The sequence below is a fragment of the Patagioenas fasciata genome, chromosome W, assembly GCF_037038585.1.
Source record: "Patagioenas fasciata isolate bPatFas1 chromosome W, bPatFas1.hap1, whole genome shotgun sequence".
Taxonomy (NCBI): domain Eukaryota; kingdom Metazoa; phylum Chordata; class Aves; order Columbiformes; family Columbidae; genus Patagioenas; species Patagioenas fasciata.
The window spans coordinates 53,241,475-53,268,697 of record NC_092559.1 but is presented as its reverse complement, the minus strand read 5'-3'; the positions used below and the strand labels follow the sequence as shown (position 1 = coordinate 53,268,697).

Genomic DNA, 27,223 nt, shown 5'->3' with positions numbered 1-27,223 from the left:
ATGCTACAGTAGACATCTATAAATGTATTGAGATCTCATGGTGTCACCCAACACCGAGAGGAAAGACAGGTTCTTTTAGGGATGCTTGGCAGAATGATTACGGCACTAAGTTGTAGCTACAATTAAAGCTTTATTTTTCTTAACAGGATTTTGTGATTAGTATAGCATAGAATTTATAATCAGAATAGCACAAGATTTCTGTAAGCAGAATCAGTGTAGTACAATTTTATAAGTAGCATAACACAGAATTTTATAGCACAGCTTAGCTTATGGTTTCCAGTCACATGAACCCTCTGCAGATTGGGTCAAATCTTAATGCTTGGCTTGCCATATCAATATAACAATCATAATCTAGACTTGAAAAGACATAAAAGAATATGAGTCACTTACTCAGTCCTTGGAGGAAGCAAATTATGCTGGAGGCACCCCTGGCCACAAGGAGGTCACGGGTGTCACTGTCCAGCAGCAGTTCCAGTCCAAGTTCTCACTTAGGACTTGTAACTACTAGATTTTATAGATAGTGCTCTGTGTGCTGCTACGCTTCCCTATTCTGTCAGGGTCATCACCACCACCTGGTTAGCTGGGTGCTTGGGACCTTCAAGGCCAGTAAGGGAGTAGTCAGCCTGCCACCCAGGAATCTTGAGGCCAATAGGGTGGGGAAGAAGAAATCTGTTCGATTTGTCTACTTAGTTGACAGGACCTTTAGGACCTGATAATGAGGGGAAAGGGGACTAATACGTGACCCACTCAATCACAGAGAATGGCCTTTTGCCTTATATAATGGCATTAGTTATGCTAACCGTATCACCAGGGGTTGGGAGCAGGGGGTACCAGTCACACCCCACCCCATGACACTGTCACAAACAGGGAAGGACACCACTGATCATGGTACCATCACCTCTTGCCCATGACCTACAGCTTAGTAATGAGGTCATAAGGAGGATTCCATGGCAATAATGGGCTGCTTGTTGTCCGAAGGATGTTCATCTGAGGAGGGAGGAGAGTATAAAACATTGATTTTTAGTAACTGATATGCATAAAGATTTAAAGCAAGATATAACACAAAATAACATAATTCCAACAACCATAATAAGAGCTAATATTAACAGAACACGACAGGCCCATGCTCTGAAGTCAGGTAACCAAGACCACAGCCAAAACCAGGTTGATAGACCTTCTGACAAGGGTTGCTTGAGTTATTTAGTGAAAGTTACAAACTTGTCTTTAAATTATGTTTATATTATATTTGATTTGTTTAGATTCATTAGCATAAAAACAAGTGGTGTTTGACAGTACACATACACTTCCTTGTGGTGCTAGAAGATAATCTATGGCCCAGTGGTTTTGAATAGCTAATTGTGAAAGTCAACTAATTTCCGATGGTAAATCAGTTAAAGCAGCTGCAGTAGCATTTTTGACAATTCCAAGAATAGCAGAAATATTTACAATAGCTTTTTCTAACTCAATAATACCTAAACTTGGAAACAATGCACACATAAATTGATGGAATCTCATTGGTCTTTTTACCAGGGGATCGATCACAAAATGCTTATGGCATACAGGGTAATGGTTGTGTAAAAAAGTAGTAGTTAAATTTTTGGCTTGAAATGCATAGGGAACAAGATGTGCTATGGTACAAGTACTTCCCATTGTGGTGGAAGCCTTTTATATGTGTTTGTGCTACAGAGCCAGAACTATCTGGATGCTAGAATGGTAGGCCATCAATTTGATTTAATAAGATTTCTCAGGAAATATTCCTCACACCATTGATAAGTGTCTTTCACTGTCAGGATGGTCAAATTTGAGTAAGAAAGTGTAGCTTATTCAAATAGCGTGAAAAGAATTGGCATATATAGCTGGTCATGTTATGCCAGTTACAGGTGGTCCAATTGTTGTTAGTAATTAACCACCCAGTACTCTGTAGAATGTAAAATGTAGAATTAGGACTAGTGAAATTATAGTATCTTTGGCGAAATGTACCATTAGTATTCCATGTGAGATTCCAGAGTGGTGAAATATTTAAAACAGTAGTGTTTGTAATCACCGATTTGTTTTTACAGATCTGTGTGGTTCTTAAATTGGATTCATTACAAATTCTGATTTGATTACGGGACATCAACTGAAACTGGGTTTGTGTCGGGTTTAGAGCAGAGTATAATCACAATGGCTTGTTTCCCCCACCCACGTTGAATTTGTATGTTTGGGCATTGTAATGCACCGTGGCATTTTATCATAAGAATGTGCCTTAAAAGGTTGAGTTTGTTTTGTGAAGTGAGTATGCCAATTTAGATTGGTACCCAGATGTTTCAGGAACGGGTTCACCTAACCACCCAGAATTAGTATCTGAAGATTGAGGATGGTGTAAACAATATGAGCAGTTTGATTCATTACTCATTTGAGAGATGATGTTCATGAACTGATTGACACAATTATTGTTCCAGTCATGAAATAAGGAGGAACAGGGTACAAATAAGGATGCTATGGGTGCTATGATCATCATTTTCCTGCAGTTGGAATTTCCACAAAGGTAAAGTGATGATTCCTTGGGAGCATTCCAGGTTTATTCAGGTCAAAGAATCCATCCAATAAATTATCTGGTCTTGGAAATTATCCAAGCTTCAGTGATAATTAGAGGGAGTCCTCATTTAGAAATGGTTTTCCATATGTTCTGTTCTGAGTGAGTTAGTAAAGTGACAGATATTTTAACCATGAAAGGTAGTTAATAAGAACAGTGTCACTGAGAAAAGTGACAGGCTGACAGTGGGGGTTTTAAAGGTTTTGTTGGTTGGAGAGCAGAAAAATGAGCTAATTCCACCAGGAATTTGGTGGGTGTCTGTCAGTTATTTAAGTGTCAAACAGCTTAAGGTACAGCTTTACCCCGTTTTCCTGTATATAAATATTGCCCTAGAATTCATTTTAGTAGACCATTCCATCTCTCAACCATGCCATTACTTTGGGGTCCATAGGGCAGGTGGAACACCCAGATAACTCCATTACATTCACACCATTCTTGTACGATTTTATTTTTGAAATGACAGCTGTTGTCAGACTGCACAGCAGAAGGCATGGGAGTGTCAGCAAACCATCCATTAAGTCCTGCCACAGTCATAAGACCATCAGCTTTCCTGCAAGGAAAAACTTTCCCTAAGCCTGATAATATTTCAACTTCATTAAGGATATAATGCTACGCTTCCAGTATTCGAGGGAGAGGTTCAACATAATCAATTTGCCAAGTGGACTAGAGGACTTACTTCCTACCCCCTATTCATTTGGTCCTGAAAAAGGTAACTTACTGACTGGGGCCCTGGAATTGTTTCTTAAGCAGTTATTTCAAAAGCCCATTTAGTGTTGCCCTGTATCCAGCTTTTGCCTCACAGAATATGCATGCACAATATATTTAGGTTTCCTAGTAGCATTTAGTATTTGGGGGGGTGCAAAAGGGAAGTTCCAATTTTACCTTAATTTAATAAGGAACCACTACTCTGTTTACTAATATTTTCTGATGTTTCAGAGGGATGGCTCCAGGACATGATTCTGCTTTAATCATGGATAGTTGTGCTCCAGTATCTATGAGAAAATCAGGTTTTAATTTATCATTTACAATGGCCTCTGCCAGTCTGAGTCCCTGGTCTAGTTTCCCCAATACTACTTTCTGATAGGAGACAAATCAAGATATTTTTGTACTTTGAAGGGGTTTCTCTGTATGGGAAGAGCACTAGGCAAAGGTGTAGATAAGTTTTCCTCCTTTTCTCTTTCTTTCGCTAGCAATTTTAATTTTTGAGAGAAGAAATGTCCATAAGTTTAATATTTTAATCACCCATGTATCTGTTTTGTTAAGACTGCTTTCCATCAATGATTTTTTTTCAATATAAAATAAATCAAAGTTTGATTTGTAGTACACAAAAGACCTTCTGACACAAATTGCATTATGTTTAAATATGGGGTCACCTTTCAACTCTGCCCTTTTAAAAGTACATGAATGTGTCTTAAATTGCTTTCTCATACCTCTACCAGGAAGAGGCAGATATCTCTTGAGATCAGATGTACTCAAGGTTAAAGAGTATTTTAAGAAGTAATGAAAATGGATCTGATTACTGCTGATTTGACACCTGCACTTAGATTTCAATAAATGCTTTTTTTTAAATAGTGGTATTTAAATTGTGATAGTTTTAAATATCTGAAGACTTTTCTTCTACAAATATTTCTGGTGTTTTGATGATTCTGCAAAAGCAGCACAGTTATAAACAAACCTGTGCTTTCAGTCCTTAACTAAACTGGATTACGATGAGATTTTGTTCAAAGGTCCTTCATAGGAGTTAACATTGTACATGATAATTTAACATGAGGTTTGATAAGACAGTTAACTAAGTGTTTGTTAATGAATAAGCTTAAACCTTCAGCTTCATGGATGCCAGTCACTAAGTCGCATGCCTTTTTTTTTTAGGCATGTCAAAACATGAAAATATATTACAGTATACACAGTCTTGTTAAAGATACTTTAGTCAATAGAACAGTATAATGGAATCAAATTTCACTCTGGTGTTGATGTTTTCATTGAATAATTCTCTTCCTCTTCTTCCTCCCTGCACTCACAACTCCATGGAACAACTTCACTACAGACCAGTTAAGATTGTCTTAAATTTGCTGTATAGGTGACTTGACTTTTGTTTTGTTGACTTGGACTTTTTCTGAACTAAGCGGTTGGGTACTACTGAAGTGACATTTTCTTCCATATGTTTTGCAAGACATAATAGGCATCACAAAACAGGCTCAGCAAATCATTTACTGATGTTGGAGAGTTTTGGGTGCGCTATGTTCTCCTAAATGTGGTTTCATTGTCAGCTCCTTGCGTATTGTATCTTAAACTTTGGGAATTATAGTTTATATTTTTCAGTTGGTAAATAAGGGTTGCTGTAGGACAGAGGTCTGCTTGGTTGATCTATCTTGAAGAGTAACATAACAAATTAACTTCATCATACTGGATGTCACTCCTGTGTTTCAGAGCTTTCAGCCAACACAGCTGCCTTTGCTAAAAGTGCTGCCATGTTAGGTAATTCTGAGGACCACACTGCTCTATCTAGAGCTTTGTCTCAGCTTGCGGAGGTTGAGGAGAAGATAGATCACTTGCATCAAGAACAAGCTTTTGCTGATTTTTATGTGTTCTCAGAACTGCTTGGTGACTACATTCGTCTTATTGCTGCAGTAAAAGTAAGTACTGCTAGGAGAAATGCTTATTTTTGTGTTTAGGGTCACATTTTGCAGTTTGTATATTTAAGGTAAATGGCCAGGGGGGTTTGAGCAACCTGGTCTAGTGGAAGGTGTCCCTGCCTGTGGCAGAGGGGTTGGAACTAGATGACCTTTAAGGTCCCTTCCAACCCAAACCATTCTATCATTCTATGAATGTTTATATGCATTTGTACACTTCATTACACAGTTCAGACTTGCTGAGTTTTTGCCTGAAATTCCAATCAAATAAAATGAATGAATCCATGATCAATTATTCCCATGATAAAAAATTGTTGACAAAAAATGGGCATGGATTAATAGGATCCAGACAAAATCTAAATGGTAAATATCTTCTAATTAGAGTAATATCAATTGTGCAGAGTATTTAGGGACACCACACCAGTTAGCATGCTGTATGTGTTTCTTTCAGGTAACTGATTTTTACAGTATGCTTATAAAATGTTTTTAAGAACATAATTTGGCCATATTAGATAACCAGTAGTTTCAGTAAATAAGCAACAAATATCACTTGCGGCTCTACATCTCATTAAAGAAAGTATTCAGCTTTGGTGTACAGCATGATTAGGTTTTGACATGGGGAGGGGGTTGTATTTGGTTTATGTGGCAAGGTTTTGGTAGTGGGGGGATCTGCAGGGGTGGCCTCTGTGAGAATAGGCCAGGGCCTGCCCCATGCCAGACACAGCTGGTTCCAGACAGCTCCCTAGTTGAACCACTGCTGGTCAAAGCTGAGCCAGTCAGCAATGCTGGTGGTACCTCTGTGAAAACATATTTAAGAAAGGACAAATTGCTGCTCAGCAGAGCATATGTGTGAGGAAGGAACTGTAAGAAACAATCCTGCAGACACCAAAGTCAGAGAAGGAGGAAGAGGAGGTGCTTCAGGTTCTGGAATAGGTATTTCCCTGTAGCCTGTGGAGAGGGTCACATCTGAGCAAGTGGATATGCCCTGAAGGAAGCTGCAGTCCTGGAGAGATCACAGAGAGAGAGTGGCCTGTGGAGAGGAGCCCATGCAGGAGCAGTTCTTGAAAGGTTGCAACCGAGGGGAAGGACTTATGCTGGAGTAGGGGAAAAGTGTGAGGAGGAAGAAATAGCAGAGAGGAAGTGTCAGGAATTTGACTGCACCCTCTCATCCCTCCTTTAAACCTTCTTTAAACTAGATTAAAAGGGGGATGGGGTTGTAGCTGGGCTTTCATCAGTGGGGCAGCACTCTAGAACTGATGAAGACCGGGAGGCCTCCCATACCCCTAGGGTGAAATCAGTGTGCTCAGCTCATTCCCTGAAATGCCTGTATACAAATGCACGCAGCATGAGGAATAAGCAGGAGGAGGTAGAAACCTGTGTTCGGGCAGGAGATTATGATCTGGTGGCAATTACAGAGACATGGTGGGACAGCTCACATGACTGGAATATGGTCATGGATGGTTATGTCCTTTTCAGGAAAGACAGGCCAGCCAGGCATGGTTGTGGAGTTGCTCTTTACGTGAGAGAGCAACTACAATGTATTGAGTACTGTCCAGGCACGGATGAGGAGTGAGTTGAGAGTCTGTGGGTGAGAATTAAGGGGCAGGCTGGGAGGGGTGATACTATTGTGGGTGTCTATTATAGGCCACCAGATCAGGGTGAGGAGGTTGATGAGGCCTCTACAGACAGCTGAGAGCAGCCTCTCAGTCACAGGCCCTGGTTGTCATGGGGGATTTCAACTTCCCTGATGTTTGCTGGAAGGATTACTCAGCCAGCCAGCCACAGTCTAGGAGGTTCCTCCACTGCGTTGGCGATAACTTCCTGATGCAAATAGTGGAAATGGCGACTAGGAGAGGTGCACTGCTGGACCTCATCCTCACTAACAAGGAGGGTCTGGTTGAGGGCTGCCTTGGTTGCAGAGACCATGAGATGGTGGAGTTCAGGATCTCATGTGGCAGGAGCAGGATAGCAAGCAGAATTGCAACCCTGGACTTCAGCAGGGCCAACTTTGGCCTTTTCAAGCAATTGCTAGGGGAAATCCCATGGGAAAGGCTGCTTAAAGGTAAAGGGGCCCAAGATAGTTGGTTAGTGTTCAGGGACTGCTTCTACCAAACTCAAGATCAGAGCATTCTGATATGTAGGAAGTCAAGGAAGGGAGCCAGGAGACCTGCGTGGTTAAACAGGAAACTGCTGGGTAAGCTCAAGTGGAAGAGGAGAGTTTACAGATCATGGAAGGAGGGGCTGGTCACTTGGGAAGAATATAAGGCTGTTGTCAGGGGATGTAGGGAGGCAACTAGGAAAGCTAAGGCCTCCTTAGAATTAAACCTGGTGAGAAGGGTCAAGGACAACAGAGCTTTTTCAAATATATGGCAGATCAAACTAACACCAGAGGCAATGTAGGCCCACTGATGAATGAGGTGGGTGCCCTTGTGACAGAAGACACAGAGACGGCAGAGTTACTGAATGCCTTCTTTGTCTCTGTCTACTCTGCCAGAAGCTGTCCTGAGGAGCCCCGTACCCCTGAGACCCCAGAGGAAGTCAGGACAATGGAGGAATTTGCCTTAGTTGATGAGGACTGGATTACGGAGCAATTAGGCAATCTGGATATCTGTAAATCTATGGGTCCAGATGGGTGGATGCACCCGTGGGTGCTGAGGGAACTGGCTGAGGTCATTGCTAGACCACTCTCCATCACCTTTGCCAAGTCTTGGGAAATGGGAGAGGTGCCTGAGGACTGGAGGAAAGCAAATGTCACTCCAGTCTTCAAAAAGGGCAAGAAGGAGGACCCAGGTAACTATAGACCGGTCAGCCTCACCTCCATCCCCGGGAAAGTGATGGAACAACATATCCTTGGTGCCATCTCAAGGCATATCAAGGATAAGAGGGTCATTAGGGGCAGTCAGCATGGCTTCACCAAGGGGAAGTTGTGCTTGACCAACTTCATAGCCTTTTATGAGGACATAACAAGGTGGATAGATGATGGCAGAGCGGTGGATGTGGTCTACCTTGACTTGAGTAAAGCATTTGACGCAGTCTACCACAGCATCTTCACAGCTAAACTGAGGGAGTATGGTCTGGACGATCGAGTGGTGAGGTGGACTGCAAACTGGCTGAAGAAGCCAGAGAGTTGTGATCAATGGTGCGGAGTCTAGTTGGAGGCCTGTATCTAGTGGAGTGCCTCAGGGGTCAGTACTGGGACCAGTATTATTCAGTATATTCATCAATGACTTGGATGTGGGAATAGAGTGTGCTATCAGCAGGTTTGCTGATGACACCAAGCTGGGAGGAGTGGCTGACAGGACAGAAGGCTGTGCTGCCATCCAGCGAGACCTAGACAGGCTGTAGAGTTGGGCGGGGAAAAATTTAATGAAATATAACAAGGGTAAGTGTAGAGTATTGCATCTGGGCAGGAACAACCCCAGGTTCCAGTATAAGTTGGGGAATGACCTATTAGAGAGCAGTGTAGGGGAAAGGGACCTGGGGGTCCTGGTGGTCAACAGCATGACCGTGAGCCAGCACTGTGCCCTTGTGACCAGGAAGACCAATGGCATCCTGGGGTGTATTAGAAGGGGGGTGGTTAGTAGGTCCAGAGAGGTTCTCCTTCCCCTCTACTCTGGCCTTGTGAGAGCACACCTGGAATATTGTGTCCAGTTCTGGGCCCCTCAGTTCAAGAAGGACAGGGAACTGCTGGAGAGAGTCCAGTGCAGGGCAACAAAGATGATGAAGGGAGTGGAGCATTTCCCTTATGAGGAAAGGCTGAGGGAGCTGGGTCTCTTTAGCTTGGAGAAGAGGAGACTGAGGGTTGACCTTATTAATGTTTACAAATATATAAAGAGTGAGTGTCATGAGGATGGAACCAGGCTCTTCTCACTGACAACCAATGGTATGACAAAGGGTAACAGGTTCAAACTGGAACACAAGAGGTTCCACTTAAATTTGAGAAGAAACTTCTTCTCAGTAAGGGTAACAGAACACTGGAACAGGCTACCCAGGGAAGTTGTGGAGTCTCCTACTCTGGAGACATTCAAAACCCGCCTGGACGCCTTCCTGTGTAACCTCATCTAGGTGTTCCTGCTCCGGCAGGGGGATTGGACTAGATGATCTTTTGAAGTCCCTTCCAATCCTTAACATTCTTTGATTCTGTTATTCCTGTGCTGCTCAGGCAGGGGGGAGGTAGAGGTGTTGGGAATGAAGGAGTGAAGTTGAGCCTGGGAAGAAGGGGTGGGTGGGGGAAAGGTGTTTTAGTTTTTGTCTTTGTTTCTTGCCATCCTACTCTGGTTTTAATTGTCAATAAAATAATCTTCCAGAAGTTGAGTATTTTTTACCTGAGATGGTAATTGGTAGGTGATCTTCCTGTCTTTGTCCTGATCCATGAAGTTTTTTCATCTTATTTTCTCCCCCTGTCATGTTGAAGAGGGGGAATGAGAGAGCAGCCATGAATGGGGGTCCTGCAGCCAACCAAGGGTCAACCCATCACAGGTGTGCCTAAGAATTTTATCCAGAAACATCTTTGAATTTGTCAGGCTCTTGGGAATATATTTTTATATTTCATATATATATAGACACACAGAGAGGAATATATATATAGTTATAGTCGATGTGTTATTATATAGAATACATAAGATATAAAAATGTATACTTAAATTCTGCTACCTCCATCCATTGCTAATAAAAATGTACAGCCAGTTATGCATATAGTCAGTTTAAAAGTTTGCTAGAATCTGTATTTAGAGAAGCATTTGTGTATTATAGCAATTTGCAGTGGTTGCTTTGGTAGTATTGCAATGGGACAAGGAACATAAAACAATTTGCAAGACCAAGGTGTCTGCTCTAAAGAGGCTTCTTGAATGCCCTCTGTTATTTTTAGATGGTATTTAGGTGTGCAAGCATGTTGTCAAATGAAATCCAAGACACAGTGAGGTTTCTTTTGAGTACACTTGTTCCAGTTTTATCCAGAAATATGTTTCCCTAATAGGAATTTAGATAGTTTTAACAATTGCAATTGCTTAATAGATGCCTGTATTTACAGGGTGTGTTTGATCATCGAATGAAATGCTGGCAGAAATGCCAAGATGCTCAGGTCACTTTACAAAAAAAACGTGAAGCTGAATCAAAGCTCCAACTTGCCAACAGACCTGATAAACTGCAGCAAGCTAAAGATGATATAAAAGAGGTAATGTTGTCAAGTATTTCTATTTTTCTGGAGGCCAGACCTTTTGTACTGATTCATTCAGTCCCCATTAATGCACTGTTTTATGCAGTTCTTGTTTCTAAATAATGTATTTGCTATTTTCCATATTTACTGAAATTGTTAAAAGGAATTTATTTAAAATATGAGATGTTCACAATTGTTACCTGTTCTGAGATATATAAGGCAGTTGAATATCTTCTCTACAGAGTCTGGGAGATGCGAGGAGGGGAACATGAACAAGTTTAAAAATACTTTTAACTGTTGCAGGTGACTTGAGTAGTCAGAAGAACATCTCTTGGCTTCTAAAGCTAAAAATCTAGTGAAAAAGACTAACAGAGAACTGTTCTCATATTTTGCTTAATGATCTAGCATATCTACTTATTTTTTTAAATATACGTATAATTTCAGTAAACATCTAACATGTTGAAGTTTCGTAAATTATACATTTTTTTCTAACACGCTTCACTAAGGAAATTGAAGAGGTAGGAGAGCTTAATTATTTAACATTAATGCATTCTAGTTATGCACCACTCTTTTCTCATGAAATAATGGAGAACATCATTGCACATTTCAGTCTCTTATGCACCTTATTTTATTTGGCTGCCTTGTTGGTCACTAACTAAAGCTGCTTTCTTCTATTTGCACTCCTATATATTTTACATACAGTGTTGCAGTTGCTCATTGACATGGCTTTTCTTTTTTTCTTTAAAAAGGCCCTTGTTGACTGGGAAAAAAAGCATCACTTTTGTGACCACATTCTTGCTGGTTGGCTCTCTTGATGTCATCCATCCACCATGCAACAAGTGAGCTGGAAGTCATTGGCAACACTAATTCCTGAGTGTTTAGATTAGTAAGAAATACTCAATGATCCTTTCTCATTCATAAAAAGAATTAATGATGTTGTTCCTGAAGGATTTCTTTTTCCTACTTGATCATGTGTTTAAAGAAGTTTGTTATTAAACCCAGAATTTGAATATGCTGGCAGAAAATTATTGCTTCCACTGAAATATATTCAGAGTTGATGACTTCTTTAGAATAGAACCATATAATGTCCTGAGTTGGAAGGGACCCACAAGGATCATTGAGTCCAACACCTGTCCCTGCATAGGACAACTGCAAAATTCACACCATGTGTCTGAGGACATTGTCCAATCTCTTCTTGAATACTGCCAGGCTTGGGGCCATAACTACCTCCCTGGGGAGCCTGTTCCCGTGCTCTACCACCCTCTGGGTGAAGAATCTTTTGTTAACGTCCAACTTACATCTCCCCTGGCACATCTTCCTGCCGTTCCCTCGGTTTCTGTCGTTGGTCACCAGAGAGAAGAGATCAGCGCTTACCCCTCCTTCTCCCGTTGTGTAGACCACGATGAGGTCTTCTCCAGGCTGAACAAACCAAGTGACTTTAGCCACTCCTCATATAGCTTCCACTCTAAACCCTTCACCAACTTTGTGGCCCATTTCTTGACACTCTCCAGTAACTTTATATCCTTTTTATACAGTGGCACCCAAAACAGCATACAGTGCTTCAGGTGAGGCTGCAGCAGTGCAGAGAAAGCGGGACAATCGCCTCCCTTGACTGGCTGTCAATGCTGTGCTTGATGCACCCCAGGACACAGTTGGCTGCCAGGGCACAATGTTGGCTCATGTTCAACGTGTCGTTGACCAGAACCCCCAGATCTCTCTCCACAGAGCTGTTCTCCAGCCTCTCGTTCTTCAGTCTCTATGTCCATCCAAGGTTGCTGTGTCCCAGGTGCAAAATCCAGCACTTGCCTGTGGTGACCGAGAACGACGTACACAAAGGTGCAGATAGAGATGCACACACAGGCAGAGGTTGTATCAGCAGGGAGAGCAAAGAGAGGCAAAGTTGAGCTCTCTTTAATTAACAGTTCTCAATTTATAGGTTTATAGATATGGGCCTGGACCAAGAGGTTAGATAGGATGTTTTTTTCAATAACCATTATTCCAAACATACCACACTCATGTTGTGACTGTTCCCAGTCACGTTCCCTTGCATATCTTGTGGGTGGTTTTCCGACCCACTCATTCACACGCCCAGACCCAATATTTATACATGATATGTACTGGGGGTGGTTTTCCAGCCCGAGATATCATTCTCACTGGCCTGGGCTATCACTCCTTACACTCATAAAAAACATACTTCTGTATAACCTGTCCAAGGCCCTTTATATTTTCACTAATTACTGTAATTTAATCATGTTAGTATTATTCGTCCAGATGGTCATGTTAGCATTGATCTTCCTTTATCATCCAGGAACTGCACATCCTGCCATTCCCACACTTGCCCTTGTTAAACTTCATGCGGTTGGTGATTGCCCAGTTCTCTAATTTGTCTAGATCCCTCTGCAGGGCCTTTCTGCCTTCAGGAGTGCCAACAGCTCTTCCCAGTTTTGTTTCATTGACGAACTTACTTAGCATTCCATCAAGTCCTGCGTCCAAGTCATTTATGAAGACGTTAAAGAGTAGTTGTTTTGACAGAGACATTGAAGAGTGGAAGCCTATGCAGCTTGAGCTTAATTCATGACTCAGTTCCTTTGTGCAGATAAAAGGTAAAAGATTATTCCTCAAAACACCATATTAAACAAGGGGAAGATTTTTCCTTGTCAGAAACTGTAAGATGGCAAACTTATGCAGTGGTAATTCCTACAAACTCTGGTGTTTGGATACGATGAAACTAGGATGTGGGTCCATAGGCCTATAGACGCTTTCTCTGAAGTTTCAGGCAACTCTAAGTTGCTGTAATAGGAAGGCACAAGTTATTTTAAGGCATTTTTATCTCTCTTTTCCTGGACTGAATTTTATGTTTTTTAGTTATTAGCTGACTCTCTAGGCTGTGCACATATTAGTGTTTCCCTGAAGCACATCCTGTTATGACTTACTGTATAGCTCCATAAGTGTATGTCTGAAAAGACAATAAGGGAACTTTAAATAAATACGGACTAAAACCTTAAATATCTCAATATATTTATTTGAATAGATGTTCATTACATATTGCAACAATAAGCTGACACTGCAACTCAAAATGCTCTTGTGATTAAATAGCACCACTAGGTTGCTAGCAGGAATATACTATATTGTTATATGTTGCTTCCTGGCTGCTTTTTTCTTAGGAAGATAACCATTACCAGATATATTGGCTCCCAAAATTCAGTTAGTATGTAAAGATTAACAGATACGGTTCAATTTTTAGAATGTCTGTTAGCATGCATATGTCGGAAGTGTCAGGATGATAGGTTTTTTCATTATATACTTACACAGATGGTTTAAATTTAGCAATAGTTACATAAAAGCAGATACAAAGGAAAGTCTAGTAATGATAAGGTAGTATAGCTGGTGATGTTTTTTTAGTTGTGTAGCTGGATGTCTTTTGACATAAAATAAGGATAAACATGACCAAGCGTTTTGTAGTATTGATATTAACGCCTTGTTCCCAGTATGGCAAAACCCTAAAAGCAGCTTCACTTACTCTGAATTTTCTTTCTGTGCTCTTACCTGCATTTTTTTTTTTTTATTCCTGCTATCTCCTAAAACAGTCCCCACTGAGCAAGAGAGCTTGTGCTTTGGCTTACCTAAATAACATATGTTCTGACCAATAGACACATCCTTGTTAGCTTGTCATCTGCAGCAGAAATACGATAAAGATAAGCATTTACTTGGCCATAGGCAGAGCTGAAGATTTGATAATCTCTTCTGTGAATAGGGAAGCACAGGCAACTATTTTTTGAGACTTTTTCACGTTTGGTTGAACAGGTAAGAAAATTTAAAGGTTTAGGTTCCTTTTATAGCAGTGTTTGTAAAGGGAATAGCTAATAAAGCTTTAAAGATCCTTTTTCTTTGCTAAAGAATCTTTAAAATTTTTGTTACTAAATATTTGTTAATAAAAATATTAAGATATTTTTGTATTTGGTATACAGATATCATTAACTTAAAGATATTGTTTTCACTGATCTAATTACATTCTTCTCTATAAATTGTTGTTTTGAAGTTACCATACTGAAACTTAAGTATGTCAAAAACCAAATAGGTGTTTTTCAACTCTTGAATGACTATCACTAATATACTAAAAAAAAAAAGTTCAGATACTGATAGACTGAACAGAGAACACAGTCTTATCTCTGCATGTTTTTCCTTTGCCAGTGGGAAACAAAAGTTCAGCAAGAGGAAAAAGATTTTGAACAGATCTCCAAAACCATTCGTGAGGAAGTGCAAAGATTTGAGGCATGTAAAATTTCGTCCAAATAAATGACAGTTTTGCTTTAGATTGAATCATAGAATAGTTTGGGTTGGAAGGAACCTTCAAAGGTCATCTAGTGCAACTCCCCTGCAATGAGCAGGGACATCTTCAAGTAGATCAGGTTGCTCAGAGCCCCATCCAGCCTGGCACTAAGTGTTTTCAGGGATGGGGCATATACCACCTCTCTGGGCAACCTGGTCCAGTGTTTCACCACCCTCATAGTAAAAAATTTCTTCCTCATGTGTAGCCTGAATCTCCGCTCCTTTAGTTTAAAACTCTTACCCCTTGTCCTGTTGCAACAGGCCCCGCTAAAAAGTCTGTCCCCATCTTTCTTATGGGCCTCCTTTTAAGTACTGAAAGGCCACAATAAGGTCAACCTGGAGCCTTCTCTTCTCCAGGCTGAACAACCCCAACTCAGTCAGCTGATCGGAGCCAGCACAACGAGAGCCAGAGCCGGCGAGGTTCAGCCGACTAAGAGGTTTAGCCGAGATTAGAAAGTTCAGAGGGAAACGTACAGGGACAGCGTGATTCCCGGCGGTCCTGATCCCCCTAGAAGCCCCGGCAGCCATTGCGAGAGAGCGGCTGATGTGGCGGGGGGCGTTCCCACAGTGACGGCGACCACACCCCCTCCCCTTGCCTTGAAAAAGCCTTTGGGAGGGCAGCAACTAATCTCTGTCCACCAGGCGTAGAGAGGAGCAACCAGCTTCTGCAGCGGGTGTGGCAGCTTGTGCAGCGGGGTGCAGAGAGCACTTGTTGCTTGTCATTCCCTCCGACTTATTGCCAGCGTCCCTGACTGCTGATGACCATGGTCGCCTCCAGAAGGAGAGCTTGTCTCAAAAAGACTGTGGCAACGCAGACTGAGGTTCTGTCCCGAACGGTGGCTGTTCAGGTCTCCGGCTGCAGGGAGTGCCAGAGCCTGCTGCTGCCAGTGGAGGGAGGCCAGCACTCTACTTCTGTGAGGTGCGAGCAGGTGCAAGATCTGCTCGACGTGGTTGTGAAACTTGAGGAGGTTGAGACGCTGAGGTCCATCAGGGAGTGTGAAAGGGAGATCGACTGGTGGAGTAACACCCTGACGTGCCAGTCGGAAAGGCCCCACGGAGGTACCCTCTAAAAGGAGATGGACCTCGTGCCCTCTCAGACAGAGGTGGAGGTCCTGAGACAGCCCCACCCTTGTCACTCTCGGGCAGAGGTAAGTGACCTAAAAGAAGATGAGGGTTGGAAGCGTATTCCAGTTCGGCATCACGGGCAGCCCCCCTTCCTGCCTGCTTCATCTCCTCAGGTGCCCCTCTGTAATAGGTTTGAGGCCCTGGATCTGGAGGAGGAGGTAGGTGAGGAGGTGGTGCCAAGCCTGCCTACAAGATCACATAGGAAGAGGCGGTTGACTACACAACTTAAGACTGCCTCTGATAAGAAAGAAAGAAGGGTGATTGTAATAGGAAATTCCCTTCTGAAAGGAACAGAGGGCCCAATATGCAGGGTTGACCCTCATCTTAGGGAAGTCTGTAGTCTACCTGGAGCCCGGATCAAGGATATTGCTAGAGAGCTCCCCAGACTGGTGCACCCGACAGACTACTACCCGCTGCTGGTCTTCCAGACAGATGGGGAGGAAGCTGCTTCCCGTAGTCTGAGGGGAATGAAGAACGATTTCAAGGTCTTGGGAAGGATGGTGAAAGACTCAGGGGCTCAAGTGATCTTCTCTTCGCTCCTTCCATCTTCAAGTGACGATGTGGGGTGGAGTGGGAAAATTCAGTCTCTAAATGGTTGGCTCCAAGACTGGTGCTACAGGCAGGGCATTGTTTTTTTTTGATAATGGCTGGTTTTATAGGACTCCAGTCCGGACAGTGTTACGCGGGAAAGGCTTATCTCGCAGGGGCAAAAGGATGCTGGGGCAGGAATTAGCTGGGCTCATTTGGAGAGCTTTAAACTAGACTCGAAGAGGGATGGGGTTGTAGCTGGGCTTGCCCTAGTGGGGCAACATTCTAAAATGGATGAGGACCGAGTGGCCTCCTGTGCCCCTAGGGAGAAATTGGTGTGCTCTACTCACTCCCTGAACTGCCTGTACACCAATGCGTGCAGCATGGGGAATAAGCAGGAGGAGTTAGAATCCAATGTTCGGTCAGGAGATTATGATCTGGTGGCAATCACAGAAATGTGGTGGGACAGTTCACATGACTGGAATGTGGTCATGGATGGCTACGCCCTTTTCAGGAAAGACAGGCCAGCAAGGCGTGGTGGTGCAGTTGCTCTCTATGTGAGAGAGCAACTGCAATGTACTAAATTCTGCCCAGGAGCGGATGAGGAACGAGTTGAGAGTGTATGGGTCAGGATCAAGGGACAGGCTGGCAGGGGTGATACTGTTGTAGGTGTCTATTATAGGCCACCAGATCAGGCTGAGGAAGTTGATGAGGCCTTCTATGCGCAGCTGAGAGTGGCCTCACAGTCACAGGCCCTGGTTGTCCTGGGGGATTTTAACTTCCCAGATGTTTGCTGGAAGGGCCATTCAGCCAGCCAGCCACAGTCCAGGAGGTTCCTCCAGTGCATTGATGATAACTTCCTCATGCAGATGGTGGAGGAGCCGACTAGGAGAGGTGCACTGCTGGATCTCATCCTCACTAACAAAGAGGGTCTGGTCGAAGCAGTAAAGGTTGAGGGGTGTCTGGGTTGCAGTGACCACGAGATGGTGGAGTTCAGCATCTTTTGTGTGGCAGGAACAGAATAGCAAGTAGAATTGCAACCCTGGACTTTAGCAGGGCTAACTTCGGCCTTTTCAAGCAATTGCTGGGGGAAATCCCATGGGCAAGACTGCTTGAAGGAAAAGGGACCCAAGAGAGCTGGATTGCGTTCAGAGATTGCTTCTTCGATGCTCAGGATCTGAGCATCCCCACATGTAGGAAGTCGAGGAAGGGAGCCAGGAGGCCTGTGTGGTTGAATAGGGATCTGTTGGGTATGCTCAAGCAGAAGAGGCGAGTTTACAGGTCATGGGAGCAGGGACTGGCCACTTGGGAGGAATATAAGGCTGCTGTTAGAGGATGTAGGAAGGCAGCTAGGGTAGCCAAGGCCTCCTTAGAATTACAGCTGGCGAGAGGGGTCAAGGACAGCAAGAAGAACTTTTTCAAATACATAGCAGATAAAACTAATACCAGAGGCAATGTAGGCCCACTGATGAATGAGGTGGGTGCCCTGGTGGCAGAAGCCAGAGAGTGGTGGTCAATGGTGCGGAGTCTAGTTGGAGGCCAGTATCTAGTGGAGTGCCTCAGGGGTCAGTACTGGGGCCAATATTATTCAATATATTCATTAACGATTTGGACGAGGGAATTGAGTGTACTATCAGCAAGCTTGCTGATGACACTAAGCTGGGAGGAGTGGCTGACACGCCAGAAGGCTGTGCTGCCATCCAGCGGGACCTGGACAGGCTGGAGAGTTGGGCGGGGAATAACCTGATGAAATTTAACAAGGGAAAGTGTAGAGTCCTGCATCTGGGCAGGAACAACCCCAGGTTCCAGTATAGGTTGGGAAATTACATATTAGAGAGCAGTGTAGGGGAAAGGGACCTGGGGGTCCTGGTGGACAACAGGATGACCATGAGCCAGCACTGTGCCCTTGTGGCCAGGAAGGCCAATGGCATCCTGGGGTGTATTACAAGGGGGGTGGTCAGTAGATGGAGAGAGGTCCTTCTTCCCCTCTAGTCCACCCTGGTGAGACCCCATCTGGAATATTGTGTCCAGTTCTGGGCCCCTCAGTTAAGAAGGACAGGGAACTGCTGGAGAGGGTCCAGCGTAGGGCAACAAAGATGATTAAGGGAGTGGAGCACCTCCCTTATGAAGAAAGGCTGCGGGAGCTGAGTCTCTTTAGTTTGGAGAAGAGGATACTGAGGGGTGACCTTATTGATGTTTATAAATATATAAAGGGTGAGTGCCATGAGGATGGAGCCAGGCTCTTCTCAGTGGCAAACAATGATAGGACAAGGGGTAATGAGATCAAGCTGGAACACAAGAGGTTCCACTTAAATCTGAGAAAGAACTTCTTCTCAGTGAGGGTGACAGAGCACTGGAACAGGCTGCCCAGGGAGGTTGTGGAGTCTCCTTCCCTGGAGACATTCAAAGCCCGCCTGGACACATTCCTGTGCAGCCTCACCTAGGCGTTCCTGCTCCAGCAGGGGGATTGGACTAGATGATCTTTTGAGGTCCCTTCCAATCCCAAACATACTGTGATACTGTGAACTCTCTCAGCCTTTCATCATAGGAGAGGTGTTCCATCCCTTTGATTATCTTGGTGACCCTCCTCTGGACCTCTTCCACACGTCCATGTCTTTCCTGTACTGAGGGCTCCAAAGCTGGATGCAGTACTCCAGGTGGGGTCTCATCAGAGCAGAGTAGAAGGGCACAGTCACCTCCTTTGACCTGCTGGCCACGCTCCTTTTGATGCAGACCAATACAAGATTGGCCTTCTGGGCTGCAAGCGCACATTGCCAGCTCATGTTCAATCTGTCACCCACCAGTACCCCTAAGTCCTTCTCCGCAGGCCTGCTCTCAATCCCTTCATCCCCCAGCCTGTATTGATACCAGGGGTTGCCCTGACTCAGGTGTAGGACCTTGCACTTGGCCTTGTTGAACCTCATGAGGTTCACATGGGGCCACTTCTCAAGCTTGTCCAGGTCCCTCTTGATGGCGTCCCATCCCTCAGGCATGTCAACTGCACCATTCAGCTTGGTGCCATCTGCAAACTTGCTCAGGGTGCACTCGATCCCACTGTCTGTGTCATTGATGATGATATTAAACAGTACTGGTCCCAGTACTGGGACCTAATATTGATTTTCAAGCAAGCTTGGTTAAGAGGTTAATCTGCTATAATTATTTACTTTATTAACAGAGGGAACGAGTGAAAGACTTCAAAACTGTTATTATCAAGTACTTAGAATCATTAGTGCAAACACAACAGCAGGTAAGAGATTTTAAAATTTTTGTACAAGTTAATACTTAATATCTTCCTTATTAGATTATTTTTAAAAAGGCAGCCTTTAAGTATGGCAGTTTCTAAAACATGGAGAACTAATTCTCGTCTGTAATATATTGCAGGAGAACATAGTGATTGCTGTTTCTCAGCTATTACTGTTCTCACTTGCATAGCCCTAACTCAGGGAAGCAAGAGAGAAGCTTCATCAGGGAGGTGGGGGGTGGGGTGGGGAGTAGAGGGTCTTGTCTATTCAAGTAATATTTGTAGATTGGAATAAAATGCATTAAATATGTGTGTAGGCTTACTGAAGAGACTTGAATACTCAAATGCTTATCTGCTCTTTTTTTTAAAAAAAAAAAAAAAAGTAGTACTGAAAACTGTACAGCAGTAAACCAGCTTTCAGTGACTCAGAAGTAGGCCTGGTTCCCAAATGAGTGTCTGGAATCTTTCCTTTTTTAATCTGGCAATATAAACTTCCAACTTTGTTTAATAAAAATAAAATAATTAGAAAACAAAACATCTTTAGAGGTAAGAATGGCAAACTCATTGTGTAAACAAATTCTGTATAACTGTATTCTATGGCAGTGTGCTCAGTGTGTAAGAATAACTCTTTGCAGATTTATGTATTTATTACTTGTCGTTTTCATGCATCATGTAATAATGTGAATGGATAATTTACAAATGGACAATGGATCATGTAAATGGAAGCACCTGTGTTCTTACTTTGTCCAGTGGAGACAAATTTAGTACAAGAGGAGCAAAGTGTATATGTGTTCTTTTCCAGCATTCAGTACTTCAAGTAAGGTGTGTGGTTTTTGTTTATTTGTTTGTTTACCTTCTCTGCAAGCTAATAAAATACTGGGAGGCATTTCTACCTGAAGCCAAATGCATCGCCTGAAAGAAGACTGTTCCAAATAACAAGAAACTCTGAATGTTTGTACTGGACTAAATTCCACACTGAAATCACTTCAAAATCATCCAAATAAACCACTATATATTTTATGAATTAACATGCGGCAGTTTTATATACCACAACATTTTATTAACAAGCTGCATGTCATGACCCTCTTTGAAGTGGACTGTGGCATGTTATTCTGCAATACATAGCTGAATTGAACACTATTGTGTATTAATACTTGCACCAAAATGTGCATTGTAACACCAGAGAGCAGATATTACAGGACACTATTGTAAAGAATAAAAATATGTTTACTTGATGTTTGAAACAAATTTAATTGTATTGATTAACGTTCACTTACACATTCATGTACAAAATCATGTTTCTGTGATTACGATAATAAAGAAATGTATCTTGTGAAACATTAAACTCTTAATTTGTTTCTCTCAGTATTTACTGGTCTTCTTAAAAGTAGTATTTATAACAGATTGAGATTATATCAAAGGCCGCAACACACAGAACCATATAATGGTTTGGGTTGGAAGGAATCTTTTAGAGATCATCTAGTCCAGCCCCCTTTCAGTGCATCACTGAGCATGCCAGCTTCACACAATCTCATTTGTTTGCAAATGGGCCTGGCCTCAGCACCCTAAGACACATTCTTGGTATCTGATTCTTGATCTGTGATTTGTCCTGTCTCTAGTACTATCAACATGAAGTAATTTTACTAGATTCTGATAGTTTGCTTGTGTAAGGTAAAGAATGCACTACAGATTGTGTCAGGTAGCTTTCTATGGCATGTAACATGGTAGAGGACTTCATGATGGTGATAGCCAAAGAGTATGGAAAAATAAGAACCCTATTTTGAATGGTATTTAATTGCTCCCCTTCTCAACACCCTGCTGTGGATATCTTTGCTAGCTCAGCAGGTTCAAAAACTTAGCTGTATAACAAAGCAATGTTATTTGTGCTTAATAGTTGTTCACAGGTGGAATATATAGACAAAAAATAGTGGCATTGTTTTTCCCTATTAAAAAGAAAAATGCTCAAGAGATGTAAAAATAGTAAGTTATCTCCAGGGACTGAACTGTATTTATTTGATTTTTTTTTTTTTCCCTTCAGTAATTAAGTCGGTGTATTTGGTGTATGTGGCAAGGTTTTGGTAGCAGGCAGGAGGTCAGCAGGGGTGGCCTCTGTTGGAAGAGACCAGGGGCTGCCCCTGTGCTGGACACAGCCAGTTCCAAACAGGAACAGGAGAAGGGAACACCAAGGTCAGAGAAGAAAGAGAATGCAGTTCTATAAGGCAGAGCAGATATTCCCTGCAGCAGGCGGAGGACTCGTGATGGATCTGTCGTATATTCCAGAAGGAACTGCAGACCGTGGAGAATCCATGCCAGAGCAGAGCAAAAGTGTGAGAAGAAAGGAGTGGCAGAAAGAAAACATTATATACTGAGCAGAACCCTCCCACCCTCCTATTCCTCCAGCAAGACTCAGGGGTAGAAGAGTCTGGAGTGAAGTTGAGCTGGGGAAAGGGGGGAGGAAAGGTGTTGGTTTAATGTTTGTCTTTGTGTTTATGACTACCCAAATCAGTAATTAAATATCTATTTTAATTGGCAATAAATTAATTTTCCCCAAGCTGAGTCTGGTTTGCCTGTGATGGTAATTGATAAGCAATCTCCCTGTCTTTATCTCAGCCCAAGAGCTTTCTTGTTCCTGTTCTTCCTGTTTTCTCTCCCTCCCTGCCCAACCATGCTGAAGGAGGGAGTGAGCAAGCTGCTGGGTGGGAGTTTGACTGTAAGCCAAGGCTAACCCACCACAGTTGGTGTTAATTATTCAGAGATGAAGTATTCCCTAAATTGTGTTTTTTAACACTGTAAAAAAGAAAAAAAAACTTGTATAGTTCATACAGAAATTTATTCATACGCTCTAGAATATAGATTTGTGAAGTTACTTCATAAATTTTGATTACAGTAGTTATTTGGAAATTGTTAGATAAATCTTTTGACTGTTTGCAATAATTTACTTGCATTATGAAATAAGTATATGGCATATTTTTTACTCTTCCTTTGATACTACTGAGATGAGATGATTTTGCCACTGATGACTCAGATCTTTGCATCATTTCATCTGACTTCCTTAATTGATTACTGTTTGGTGTTGGAGCCTACAGGAATATCTCTTAAAAATTCTGCTGGCACCAACTGATGAACGTGAAGTTCTTAATGTTACTGATTTCATATAAAAAACATTCAAAACCAAGTTAGCAATCTCTTCTTAAAACTGTTAGATCATTAGCCCTTGCTATTTTGAACATGTTAGTTTGAATTAACAAAGATTTCTCTGGAAAGCAAAAAATCTTTTAGTGAGTCCTGTGGGAAGATCAGATTTTTATTCAGTTGTTGTACATTACTATGGCATACATGCCCATGTTTTAAATATTTTTCTATTTTAAAAAAATGTTCTTATTAGTACTCATGATATTTCTGAGGAATATATGAAACTTCTTGAGAATAAACCATTTCTTCTTAGTTTTATGTAGGGAATTTCTAACAGTAGTGTAACTGAGCACCCCACTAGCAAGACTGTGCAAGTCTGTTGTTCCCTTACACACTTCACCTTCCATATTTGCTTAGCAGTTTTCCTTAACTAAGCAAAATTTTAAAATGAATCTGCATTTTTATCTTTCTGTTCTAAATGTATTTTTAAAATACTATAGAGTTATACAGTTCCTCAGAGGAATTCTAGGCTAGGATCAGAATTCACTGTTATTATTGTAAATTAAAAGAGAAAAGGAAAATTGTGGGGCTTTTTTTGTTTCATTTTGTTTTTTAAGCTTGAGGTAGCTCAACTGCTGGAAATATGTTTTAATTTTCCTTCTTGGTGTTGTTTGTTTTATTGTAGGATGATTTCTTAAAAGCAAAGATAGATTTTTACAATGTGCTAACTGATGTGTGTTATATGTGCATCAATAAAACAGCCCTGCCATATTTTCTAGTTAAAAATGCTGTTGTCAGTTAGCTGAGGAAGGTACAAGTTAGTTGATTCCAGTGCAAATGCTATTTACACTTATGAGTTCTGTTTGTATTGGAGGAAAGCTAAATGAGTTAGTACTCAGCAAGCGCCAAAACCAACCAGGTACTCTGGTCAGTTTTATCTCCATATTTTCAGATACGGGCACACACATATATTTGTACCTGTGGGCAAAGGTATGCAGACGCACATGCATATATCAACAAAGGAAGGATTTATTGGGTAGTATTGCAGAGGGGTCTGTTCAAGGTTCCATATCAACTGATTTTTTAATGACCTCGATGATGGAATAGAGAGTGTGCTTATTGACACCAAGGTGAAAGTGACTGTGAATGTTCTGAAAATCAAGAGTAGAATTAATAATAAACTTGGTAAATTAGAAAGTTTATTTAAGAAAGGAAAAATGGAGTGTAATTAAATAGGAAATGATGGCAAGTGCTGCATTTAGCAAAAATAATCAGTAACCCAGATTAAGGTCCAACAGATTAAATAACAGTTCTTCCTGAAAGGATTTGGGGTTTATCCTGCATCACAAACTGACTGTGTGTCAGAAGCTGATCATGTCACTAATGTCATGCTGTTGCAAAAAAAGCAAATACATGTTGGTGTTTTCAAAGATGAATATAAAGTGTAAGAAAGAGGGAGTCGTTCTTGCCAATTCCTGACCAATGACAAGAGGAATGTATACTGAGCTGGAGTACCATGTCCAATTTTAGGTACTTGTCAGCATTTATTGCAGGACAACAATAAAGTGTGACAGATGCTCTCTATTACCACCACCCCACCCCCACTAAGGAAAGGGAAAAGGAGGAAAAGGGAGAGAGACAAGTTGGAAAGTTTAAAAGGCTTTACTAATGATACTAAGAATGAAAGAAAATAATGCAAAATATACAAAACCAATACTGAATTTCCCGGAGTAGTACATCAGCCTGACAAGTCCTCTGCCAGGGGTAAGGGGAGGGGACAGTTGGCATCACACCAGTGGCTGCAGAGCAGACACCAGGAAGTCCTGTACTGGACTCAGCAGTAGACAGGAAATGGATTCAGGGATGCATGGACTGGAACCAGGATCAGGATTGCAGGGAGGAGAACGGGCAGCATCCTCTTCAGATGCCAGACATGGATGAAGAGAGCAAGACCCTCATGACCTCCCAACTTTAAACTGTGTATGGCATGGAATACCTCATTGGTCAATTTGGGTCACCTATTCTGTCTGCCCCTCTGCTGTGGTTTAACCCGAGCTAGCAATACAACCATGACAGCCATTCACTCACCCCCTCCCCCACCCCCCCCCAATAGGGGACAGAATAAAAAGGGAAGGGAGAAACCTGGACTGAGATAAACGCAGTTTAATAAAATAGCAAAATACTAATACACTACTAGTAAATATATATATAAAATAGAAATTAAAGATACTCAAGGCAATTCCCCATGAACTCCGTCCACACTAAGCAGCCAGTCCCAGGAAGTGATACCCCAGTCCTGAACAGCTGATCCCAGAGAGAGAAAAAAGGAAAAGGGTAGAAAAGCCCAGAGGCCTCTGGAAAATGGCAGAAGGCTGGACTAAACGTCCCAACCAAAACTCCCCTGGCTGCACCCCAGAGAGAGAGCGGAAGAGCCACCCCGAAAGGTCCTGACTCTCTTTAAATCTGAAGCATGACACTAATGGGATGGAATACTCTTACTGATCAGTCCGGATGTCAGTCAAGGTCTGCCCCATCTATGCCCCCCTTCCTTGATGCCTCACACCTGTGGGCAGAGCGCTCAGAGTGTCCTTGGCGCTCAGACCAGAGCAGTTAAAAACATAAACTCTGTGCTGGGGTGTTATTGTCTTGTTCTCAAACTTAGTCCAAATAATGACCATGCTAGCTATGAAAAAGAAAGGCTTCTAACTGCATGAAGAAAATTAACCCATTTTCAGTCAAACCAGCACATTCCACCCCTTATTCCATACCATTTATGGCATGCTTGGGCCTTATCAATACATTCTAGTTAATTACTACTACTATATATATGCGTATATACACATATAGATATACACATATATACATATATATACAGATGTAATTCATCATTCTCTTAGTCCATGGGCCATCCTTTTGAAAAGTTCATTAAGTTCATTTAGTTAATGACTTTAAGCTTCATTAATCACAGCAGTCTCCCAGGGCAGGAAAAATGGTACATCTAGTGCAACTGATGCCCATGGTTTGTGGGTTAAAGACATCAACTTGGAAGAAGTTGTCAGGCACTACTTGTTGAAGCCAGCTCTGGCTTTGTCACCAATGCTTTGATCTGAAATATACTTATCAAACACCGTTATTATGACATATAGCATCCTGTAGCAATTAACATAATGCAATTCAATATTTAATTTTCTCATCTAAAATCAAATCCCCCTGAGGTACACACTGAACTTCTCTTCAGCATTACCCACCAAGTGCTGCCAGGTCCTTGGGCAAAAACAATCCCACAAATGGCTTTGCTTTTCCCTGAAGCAGGAGTAACCCAGACTGCCTTCCCTAACATATTTATCATGTGTGCTACAGGGACTTTATCTCCTTCTACAATATGTAGAATTTCTGATTGTGCAGGTCCAGCTAGATTAATTGACTCTCTAGTGTTGACCAACCAAGTGGTTTTTGCTAAATGTGAATCCCAGTTTTTAAAGGTTCCGCCACCAAGTGCCTTTAGTGTAGTTTTTAACAGACCATTGTACCTTTCAGTTTTCCCAGAGGCTGATGCATGATATGGGATGAGATATACCCACTCAATACCATGTTCTTTGGCCCAATTGTCTATAATACTGTTTTTGAAATGAGTCCCATTGTCTGACTCAATTCTTTCTGGCGTGCTGTGCCACCAAAGGACTTGCTTTTCAAGGCCCAAGATAGTATTTCAGGCTGTAGCATGAGGTACGGTGTCGAGGGTTAGGATTGCGGGGTGACAATCAAACCCTGGCAGATGTATTGTTAACCTCCTCCCCCCCCCACTTCCCCCTTTTTCCCCTCCCTCTCCCCCCTTCCCACTCAGGACAGGCGATCGGGAGGGAAAGAAGGACAGAGAGAAGAGAGTTGGAAAAGTTAAAGATGTTTTACTAACGCTACTAATAAGAATAGAGAAAATAATACAAAATATACAAAACCAATCTTGTAAGTCTCAGCAACTGCAGAGCCAGCACCCAAAGTCCTGGATTAGACTCTGTAGCCAACCGGAGCTGGATTCAGTCTCTCACTAGGCCTCAGTTCGCAGGGACGACCAGCAAGGTCCTCTCCTAATGTCAGCCATGAGGAAAAAAAAAGGGAAAAGAGACAAAAGGGAAAAGGCAAAGGTACGAGATCCTCGTGATCTCCCACTTTTATATCAAGTATTCACGTGAATGGAATGTTATACACCGTTGGTCAGTCTCTCGATCACCAGTTTCTCGTTGCCCCTCTCGCGAGATGTCCATCCGTGCTTATCAATAAGTTTGCATTCCATCGCTAGGTTTAACCAAAACATGTGTTGGGTTCTCCAGGAAAATGCAGCTAATATGAAGGCTTTAGCTGACAGGCAAAAATTCACTAAAAGAGAAACTTGTTTTTAACAAAACCAGGACATTCCACCCCTTATAATATGACATTCACTGAATACTTAAACCTTATCAATACAATCTATCAATACAATCTAATTAATCACTACTACTATATATATATAT

The 27,223-nt window shown here is 42.2% G+C and overlaps 1 protein-coding gene across 2 annotated transcripts in view; it reads left to right on the top strand.

The window, feature by feature from the left end:
* LOC136115734 (sorting nexin-2-like) overlaps positions 1-20,822 on the top strand; it is a 46,679-nt gene extending 25,857 nt beyond the window's left edge. Inside the window, exons 11-15 of one of the 2 annotated variants that reach the window (XM_065861939.1) lie at positions 5,003-5,208; positions 10,235-10,378; positions 14,552-14,632; positions 19,518-19,589; positions 20,449-20,822. In XM_065861939.1, the coding sequence (XP_065718011.1) occupies positions 5,003-5,208; positions 10,235-10,378; positions 14,552-14,632; positions 19,518-19,589; positions 20,449-20,499 (554 nt within the window). In that variant the 3' untranslated portion in view covers positions 20,500-20,822. Of the gene's footprint in view, positions 1-5,002; positions 5,209-10,234; positions 10,379-11,109; positions 13,859-14,551; positions 14,633-19,517; positions 19,590-20,448 lie in introns of those variants that run through there. The other variant, XM_065861941.2, reaches the window with a different exon arrangement.
* The last annotated feature ends 6,401 nt before the right edge of the window (positions 20,823-27,223 follow it).